Here is a 9,683-nt window from a genome sequence, read left to right as displayed (position 1 = left end):
CAATGGTAAGTTCTGGATAGTTGAGTTTACTGTATTTTTGAACATGAATAAAACAAAGGAAAATATGTACCCTCAAATATAAACATTCTATGTACATGTGGCTTTAACAAAAACAAAAACTGGTCTTAATTTAAAAATCAGAGACTTAACATTTGGAAAAATAAAAATTACAACATTAAAAATATACTACATGGAACATACAGACTTTGATTTTTTAATTTAGTTATCAGAGTTTGTACCTGGTTTTGCATATACCACCTTACTTCTGCCTGTACACCCACATTCGAACTCCATCTCTGCCCCACAGGCAGCAACTATGGCTGTAATCTAAGAGCTCAGTCATCCCTCTGGACCTTAACAGCGTCCATCATATGGTTCACCTTCATCATGGCTCTTGTCAAACAGACAAGGCCTATCAGAGATGCAGCCAGCTGGCCCATTCCCATCTATTTTAAGCCACAGAACCCCACAAGGACAGAAGATTTGCCTCCTTCAGACACCCCATCTCTGGCTGACTATTGTGACAGTAATGCCTTCGTATCCTTTCCCTCCAGGTTGGTCCCTGCAGCCTGTTACCACATCTCACTTGATCCAGTGATTTGTTCTTCCTGACTCTAGACTCAGATTGAGCAACCATAAAGCCAATGAGGCAGTGCCTCACAAACCTTGGGTTTTGAGGTCTGTGTTTCCTGGATTGTTTGATAACCTCTAGATAATAAGGGAAAGCCACGATATTCACAGCACTAGCCATCAACTGCTTTATAGGATCAAATCTGCCCTCTGATTCTGGGGCTGAATGGAGTTTGAATCTTGTATTTGATACTACATAGCTCATAACATAAACCTGTTTTTCTTGAAAGATGGTGTCATAGGAATGCCAGTCACAGTCTCCTGATTAGCATTATGGCAGAGTGATTGTTTCTGTCAATACTGACCTAATTTTTTTTTCCAACTGAGCATGTCTTTGAGTTCACATCTGTTCCTGCCTTTACAGACTACAAATGGAGTGTCCTTTGCCAAAGAGAGCATAAAGGAACCCCCAAAAAAAGAAAAATCAGCAAAAGAATTGATTTTCTATATTCTTTAAAAAAAAAAAAAAAAAATTCTTCCCTGAGTTTACATGTGAAAAGCCAATGAAAATCAGTTCTTCACAAGTGACTGAATTAACAGATGAGAATGAAATATGGCAAGATAGGAAATCTTGTTCCTTTATAAACAAATAAGGTAATAATCATAGTCCTTTACAGAGATTCAACCCTACGGTTTTGTACACTTCCAGTGAGGTTCTACGCATTCCATTCTGACCTGCTAGCACCAGGTAAACACAGAGCCACAGGTGGAAAGGAAATGTGTCATGTTTAGCACTAAGGCAGCATCATGCTTCATGAACAGAATGAAGCAGAAAATCGTCAGGCAAATGAATATTATAGCATAAAACCTACTGGCAATAAAGTTGCAATAAAGTAACGTGAGTGAGGTTTACAATATTGCTTTCTGGGAAGCCCAGTTTGTAAACATTTTTATTAAACCACTGCTCCTCAAGACCCAACCGACCATACAAACAAAAACCTTCTTCTGTGACTCTGAAATCATGAAGAACTTGGCCTCCGTGGCTCTTGCGTCTCGGTAGTTCTCAGAGTCAGAAATGAGCCGTGCTAAGGAGTTTCACTGACTCCTCCATCTTGAGTAACTGGCAGCTCTGGGACCTCGTACATCCTCAGGATGTCTGCATAAAGCAGGTAATGGTGAAGGCTTCTGGGAAGTGGCAACTGACAGATAAAACCATCAGATCGTAGGTGTTCTGGTTTTAGACGGGACCGAATCTCCAGACGGCAAAGGTGGGTCAAGGATGGAACGGAGGCTGGAGAAAAACACAAAAAAAGATGGAAAAAAAAAAATTAAACAAAGTAACAGTACCAAAAAAAAATGTAAATGACATTTGTTAATCTGTGTACTAAAAGGGATGTGATGTGTTGCTTTGACAAAAAAAAAAGAAAAGTTGCTTGGACCAGGACAACCACAATTAACCTTATTTATTCTTTCTACAGCCTTCACCTGGCTCCTCTCCCTCCAGCTGTCAGGCACACATTCAAAATTAGTACCCAGAACCACGTCAAACTAAATGTCCAAATTTTAAAGATCCGAAAATTCCAACGTGTACTTAATAATACCCAAACCCAGCTCACTGCTGCTGAGTGGACTCTGACTCCTAGTGACCCTACAAGGCAGAGCAGAACTGCCCCACAGGGTTTCCCAAGGAGCAGCTGGTGGATTCAAACTGCTGACCTTCTGGTTAGCAGCTGAGCTCTTAACCATATCTTCATTACGTACCTAACAATGGGCCAACTAGTTTTAGAAACGATGGGTGCTCACGGCAGCAAACGTGACCAGCCCTCTTTCTCTGCACCGTTGCAAGTGGTCTCCAGACCTGCCACAGCAAGTGAATGGATGTGTGCTTGCCATAATTTTCCTTGTTTTGTCTTAGCAACATAGAATAACATTTTAAAATTGGCATAGAAAGGCACATTTATTTAGTATCTACCAAGCTATATGTCAGACACTTCACGGTTACTCTCTTTTTGTCTTCACATTACCCCTGTGAGGTAGATGTTGTCATGCTATTACAGAGAGAAAAAAGGCAGAGGTTTAAAAAGAGGCTTAAATAACTTTCCAGAAGTCACAAAGTTAGTAAGTGGCAGAGTGAGGATTCAAACTCAGGCCACCTGACTCCGAAAACGGCGTGTGTGTGCCTGTGTGTGTGTGTGTGTGTGTGCGCGCGCGCGCGTACACACGCGCACTTACAAAAAAATTTTTTTTTTCTAGCCGTCAGCTAATTAACGAATAAAGGATAATCCACATGCATGTAATTAAGAACTGTATGATTGCGGTTTCATTTTCCAAGATGAAAAGTATTAACTAAAGAGGTTAACGTCCATGGAAACTGAGAGCCTTTAGTTAGTCCCAGAAATCGTTTATAAATCCCCGTGAAACAGAACAATGATTAACAGACTAGAACCAGCGCAGTAAAGACAAGCACTATCAAGAGCACACCTGACAACAGGCCCAGCTAGTCTGACTCCAACTCTAGGGCTCTTCAAACTATAAAACCTCACAGGGCCTGAGACAAACTAATTCTTCAACATCTTTAACATCTTTCAAACCAACGGAGTTAACCCATCATCTTAAATTTTAGAAGGAAACGCTGGTGGCATAGTGGTTAAGAGCTACGACTGCTAACCAAAGGATTGGCAGTTTGAATCCGCCTAGGCGCTCCTTGGAAACTCTATGGGGCAGTTCTACTCTGTCCTATAGGGTCGCTATGAGTCAGAATCGACGTGATGGCACTGGGCTTGGGCTTTCCTTTCACTAGAAAAAACGGCATGGTCACTATAAAAAATTTTAATGAATGTAATAATTTATTCCAAGTTCAAAAAACTCCTTAAACTGCAGTGTTTCAAGATGTCAAATAAGAAAAGTAAAACAGCTATTTGGTTTTATACACAAAATCTGAGTCTAAGAAAAGAGGGACATATTCTGAAACTATCTGGGTCACAGACTCTCTATTTTAAATAATAAGACTACAGCACCAATGATACATGGTACATTTATTTCTATAGTGTTTCATATCTGTATCATTTGAATTTTACCATTTTCTGTAAACTCATGGGAGGAATTATCATTTTCATTTCTAAGATGGAAAAACACAGGAAAAGAAAGCACCAGAGGGCTTAGCAAGAATACATACAGCCAGTATGTCCAAAATGCAAACCCCACAATTTTCCAGAGTGTAAGTAGATAGGCTGTGTTCCACCACCAAGTTCAGGAAGTCTTGGCAGCCAGTGAGACCAGGACCAATAATTGATCAGTTAATTGGAAGCTGCTTTAAAGTAGGTGACTGAACCCACATATACTTTAAACATGAACCACATCCACAATGCATCATCTATGGTTTGCAGTTTTACTTTCTTTAAATCACAGCATGAATTTAAAGACATCTGCAAAGCAAAGTGAGTGCATTATCCTTCTATATGGTTATAATTTTTTTCCTATCTTTCAGTTTCTCACTCACACCTAATTCAACATCACTTTCTGTTCAGGGCTCACCTTGATCAAGTCTTTTTAAAACTCACTAGCTTTAACAGAAACGATCATCCCTTCACAATCGGATTTCAGTGGCTTATGCAATTCAGAGTTACAGTACTTAATTACAACAGTGGAGCCCTGGTGGCACAGTGGTTAAACAGCTCGGCTGTTAACCAAAAGGTCAGCAGCTCAAATCCACCAGTCACTCCTTCAGAACCCTAAGGGGCAGTTCTACTCTGTCCTACAGGGTCGCTGTGAGTTGGAATCAACTCCACAGCAAAGGGTTTTTACAGTTCCTTCAGATATTGGTTCCAATTTTAATGTCAATATTTTGGCTTTCCTACTGGGAACACAAGAAATCACTAACCTGATGAATGATTTGAGCTCAGAACAGTGCTCATTTTAACTGAGGGAGTCTTTCACCTGTAGATTATTAGCGTAGACAATACCATACCCATCAGTGCGTTTCAGTTTAACATGCCCATGAATACTAACGGAATTTTACAACCATACATGCGGTGTTTCTAAGCACGTAAAATTCCTATGAAAGTTTTAATGATGCATAGTATTTCCAGATGTGTTGCCATTAGGCTGAGAGAAGATCAAACATGAATCGAATTTATAATATGAAAATGCCCCAGAAACTGTAGATAAAACATATTTTAATGGAAAAGAAAAGAAGAAGAAGAAAAAAAAACCCTGCTGATACCAGGTTTTCAGTTGTTAAATAAGTGTCTCTCTTCTTGGATTATGGCTCTTGATCTTAGCCTAGAAAACAGTGTCTATATTGATGCTACGCTTTTAAGTCACTTTTTTTGGCCAATTATTTTCTATTAGCCATTTAAAGCCAGTTTATCTACAGATCTATTAGCAGACAAGCAAACTTTAACTTTTCATTCCTATAGAGAATTCAATTTTGTTCATTTTGTTGCCTGAACTTACAGAACAGCCAAAATAGAAGGCTATATGTTATATAAAGTTTTAGTAAAATCAAAAGCAGACACAATGATTGTTATGGATTGTGTCCCACCAAAAAGTGTGTGTCAACCTGGCTAGTCCATGATTCCCAGTATTGTGTGGATGTCCGCCATTTTGTCATCTGATGTCATTTTTTCTATGTGTTGTAAATTTCTACCTCTATGATCAATAATTAAGCGCTATAGTGAGCTTCAGCTGCTAACCAAAAGTTGGTAGTTCAAATCTACCAGCCACTCCTTGGAAACTATGGAGCGGTTCTGCTCTATCCTATAGGGTCACTATAAGTCAGAACAACTCAAGGGCAATGGGTTGGTTGGTTATGATGTTAATGAGGCAGGATTAGAGTCAGTTACGTTAATGAAGCAGGACTCAATCTACAAGGTTAGGTTGTGTCTTAAGTCAATCTCTTTTGAGATATGAAAGACAGCAGAGAGACATGGGGACCTCATATCACCAAGAAACAAGAGCCAGGTGAATAGTGCATCCTTTGGACCCAGCATCCCTGTACTGAGAAGCTCCTAGACCAGGGGGAGATTGATGACTAGGACCTTCCCCCAGAGCTGACAGAGACAGAAAGCGTTCCCCTGGAGCTGGCACCCTGAATTCAGACTTCTAGCCTCCTAAACTGCAAGAGAATACATTTCCCTTTGTTAAAGCCATCCACTTGTGGTATTTCTGTAATAGCAGCACTAAATGACTAAGACAATGATCAAAATAAACCTCACAATTACTAATGGTAACTTTACTACAGCACAGAACTGTATCTACTCATATACACCACTGACCATATTTCCCACAATCATTCATCTCAAGCCTGCCCTCGTGCCAATGCTCAAAGAATCTTTCTGCCTGGGTTGTATTCCTCTGGTTCCTTTGTATGGCTTTCCACATGCAATGTATTCATTTGATTTCTAGGATACCTACAACAATTTATATTTTCATCATTCACATATTGTCTTTCTGGTTTGCTCCCAACCTTTTATTTACAATCTTTCCTAATTTACTTGAAGAGTCTTCTTTTGGGACAGAAAAAAAATACACTGCTTATATAGGGAACTTCCGGTGTCGGCCAGGATGGAGTAAGCCTGCTATGGCCTCTCTCTCACACTAATTACAACTAAAAACCCTAGACAAGGTACAAAAAGCAACTACCTGAGGGCTCTGGAAAATAAATAACAGCAGACAGATTGAGGACGGAGGTCAAAACTTGAAGAGAAACCAGTACAGTGACAAAGAGTTTCTTCTTCTTATTTTTTTCTCCTTTATCTCTTGGCTTTGACCCAAGGTCCAATCAGGGAGCATTACAATAGGCATGGAAAGCAAAAAAATCTGAGAGAAACCCAGCCCCACAGCCAGAGCCACTAGAGCCAGAGAGTATGGGGGAATTTGCCTTTTTTTTTCTCTTTCTCTCTTTTTTCTCTTTGGCCCTGCCCAAAAGCCACACTAGTTGAAGAAATGCACTAAACTGCCTCAGGAGCAGTGGTGGCACAAGCATCTAAAATCCCAAGAGAAAATTCATCTCTCTGGATGAAAGAAACAGGAAAAGGGGCCCCTGTTATGTGAACAGTGTGTGGTGGTAGGGTGGACCCACACGGAACTGTGCAACAGCATGGGGCCTAAATCTCTGAGAGAACCTCATCTTTCTGGCTAGAAAAACAGGGAAATGAGGTACCTGGGAGCCAGAGAGCACGGGAAAAATCATACAGAGAACTGAACTGACACAAGTCCCAAGCTGTACATGCATGAAACACACCCAAAGAAGCATAGCAAAGGCTGTACGAACTCAACTATGATATAAACAGCTGTCCCAGTCCCAGACATATCCCTCACTGGCTCAGGTGAGGGACAGATCTAAAAGCAAAGAAAGGATTTTGAAAACTGAGCTGACATGGAAGCACCACCCTTGGAAAGAAAGACTTCTCAGTGTGAACCTAGCTAGGTTGACTGATTTAAAAAAAATTAAAAAACAAAGTATTCCAGAGGATTTTAACAGGACAGTCACACAACATAATATTCAAAATATCCAGGATACAACTAAAAATTAACTGACATACAAAAATCCAGGAAAATCTAATTAATAATTAAGGGAAAAGAAAACCCATAGAAGCTACCCCTGAGATGACCCAAATGTTGGAATTATCAAAGGCTAGTTAAAGCAGTTACTATAACCGTCCATCATGAGATAAAGGGAATGCTAGAAATGAACGGAAGACAAAAGTCCTCAGCACACAAACAGAAACAATAAAGAAGAACCAAATGGAAAGTTCAGACAGATTCAAGGAGTTGAGAGAAGCCAAAATAGTATAAACTCAAAGAAAGCCATGTCGGAAATATCATAATCAAACTGTTAAAAACCAAACATAAAGATACAACCTTGAAAGCCAACAAAAACAAAAAACCCAACACATTACACACAAACAATTTCATGAATGACTATAGAAACAATTGAGGCCAGAAAATAGTGAATACCTCTGAAGTTCTGAAAGAACTGTCAACCTAGAATTCTATTATCCATACCAAAAAGGTCACAAAGCAAATTAGAAAATAGTCTGAATTGAACGAAAATGAAAATACAATGTATCAATTTGTGGGATGCAGAAAAATCAGTGCTTAGCAGAGAAGAGGAAGACCCTCAAAAAGTTGGATTGACACAGTGGCTGCAGCAATGAGCTCCAGCATAACAACGATTTTAAGGGTGGTGCAGGACCAGGCAGTGTCTCGTTCTGTTGTGCATAGGGTCACTGTGAGTAGGAACCGACGCGACGGCACCTAACAACAGCAACGGAGGGTAATTTGCAGCATTAAATGTTTATATTAGAAAAGAAAAAGTCGTAAACCAATAATCTAACTTTTCATTTTAAGAAGCTAGAGAGTAGCAAATTAAACTCAAAGCAAGCAGAAAAAAAGAAAATACAGGTAAGTTAGATATCAATGAAAAACAGAAAAACGAGAGAAAACCAACAAAACCAAAAGTTGTTTTTTGAAAACATCGAGAAAATTGGTTAATTCTAGACAGACTGATCAAGGAAAAAAGAGGAAGAAGAGGAGACAAAGACAAGACACAAATTACCAGTGGAGCCCTGATGGCGCAGCAGTTAAAACTCAGCAGCTAACCAAAAGGTCGACAGTTTGAATCTACCAACCGCTCCTTGGAAACCCAACGGGGCAGTTCTACTCTGTCGTATAGGGTTACTCTGAGTCAGAATCAACTCGATGACAACGGGTTTGGTTTGGGTTTTATCACTATAAGCACACAGACATTAAAAGGATACTAAGGGAATACAAGTGAACACCTCTAAGCCCCCAAAATTGTACACCCTCACTGAAACAGATCAATTCCTTGAAAGGTACAAATTATCAAAACTCATTACAAAACGAAATAGATAACCTGAATAATCCTGTATCTATTAAAGAAATTGAATTTGTAGTTTAAAACCTTCCCACAAAGAAAACTTGAAGCCTAGATTTTTCACTGGTGAATTCTACCACACATTTAAGGAAGAAATAACACTAATTTTGAACAATGTCTTCCAGAAAATAGAAGGGAACACTTACCAACTCACTTCCAAAGGCCAGCATTACCCTAATAACAAAGTCAAAACTATTATCAGAAAACTAAAGACATGCACAGCCACAAAAATCCTCAACAAAAACTAGCAAATCAAATGTAGCAATATATAAAAAAGGAAATACATCAGGACCAAGTAGTATTTATCCTGGACTTGTCTAAGACTCGCTCAACATTCGAAAATCTATTAGTGGAATTTACCATATTAACAGATTAAGGAAGAAAAAAATATGATAATCTCAGTAGATACAGAAAAAGCATTTGAAAAAAACTTTCAGCAAGCAAGAAAGGGAACTGAACCTTATAAAAGGCACTACAACAAAACACAGCTAAAATCATATTTAATGTTGAAAAACGAAATGGATATCATGGGTCACATCTTCCATGACTTCTATTCAGCATTGTAATAGATGTCCTTGCCAGTGCCATAAAGAAAGAAAAAGAAAATGCGTGCAGTTTGGAAAGGAAGAAGTGTACCTATTTGCAAATAACATGATTGTCTATACAGGAAATCCTATGGAATCTACCAAAAAAGCTCCTAGAACCAATAAATGATTTTTGCAAAGTCACAAGATACAGGTCAATACATAAAAATTAATTACATTTCTATATACTAGCAATAAATAATTAGAAATTAAAGTTTCAAAGAAACCAGTACTATCTACACTAGTACTGAAAAAAATGAATTACTTAGTTATAAATTTAACAAAATATTTGCAGAATCTGTATGGTAAAAAGTACCTAAATGGAGAAATGTACCATGTTCATGGATTAGAAGACAATATTGTTAAGATGTCAATTCTTCCCCAAGTTAATCTATAGATTCAACAGAATCTCAATCAAAATCACAGCAGTTTTTTTTTTTTTAATGTACATGAACAAGCTGATTCTAAAGTTTCCATGGAAAGGCATATAATAATTATGCAAAAGAACAAAGCTGGAGGACTTACACTACTTGATTTCAAGACTTGCTAAAGAAATCAAGATGGTGTGGCACCAGACAAAAAGGCAGACACGAAGATCAATGGTATAAAAAAGAGTTCAAAAATAGACC

At 38.6% G+C, this 9,683-nt stretch overlaps 1 protein-coding gene across 2 annotated transcripts in view; it reads right to left on the bottom strand.

Annotated features, from left to right (window-relative positions):
* ASB3 (ankyrin repeat and SOCS box containing 3) overlaps positions 1–9,683 on the bottom strand; it is a 112,413-nt gene continuing 102,730 nt past the window's right edge. For both annotated transcript variants that reach the window (XM_049870529.1, XM_049870528.1), the window contains exon 10: positions 1–1,861. In XM_049870529.1, the coding sequence (XP_049726486.1) occupies positions 1,656–1,861 (206 nt within the window). In that variant the 3' untranslated portion in view covers positions 1–1,655. The remainder of the gene's footprint in view (positions 1,862–9,683) is intronic.

The sequence above is a fragment of the Elephas maximus genome, chromosome 26 (genome assembly GCF_024166365.1).
Source record: "Elephas maximus indicus isolate mEleMax1 chromosome 26, mEleMax1 primary haplotype, whole genome shotgun sequence".
NCBI lineage: Eukaryota > Metazoa > Chordata > Mammalia > Proboscidea > Elephantidae > Elephas > Elephas maximus.
The sequence above is the reverse complement of the archived record's forward strand: the minus strand, read 5'-3'. Positions and strand labels throughout refer to the sequence as shown.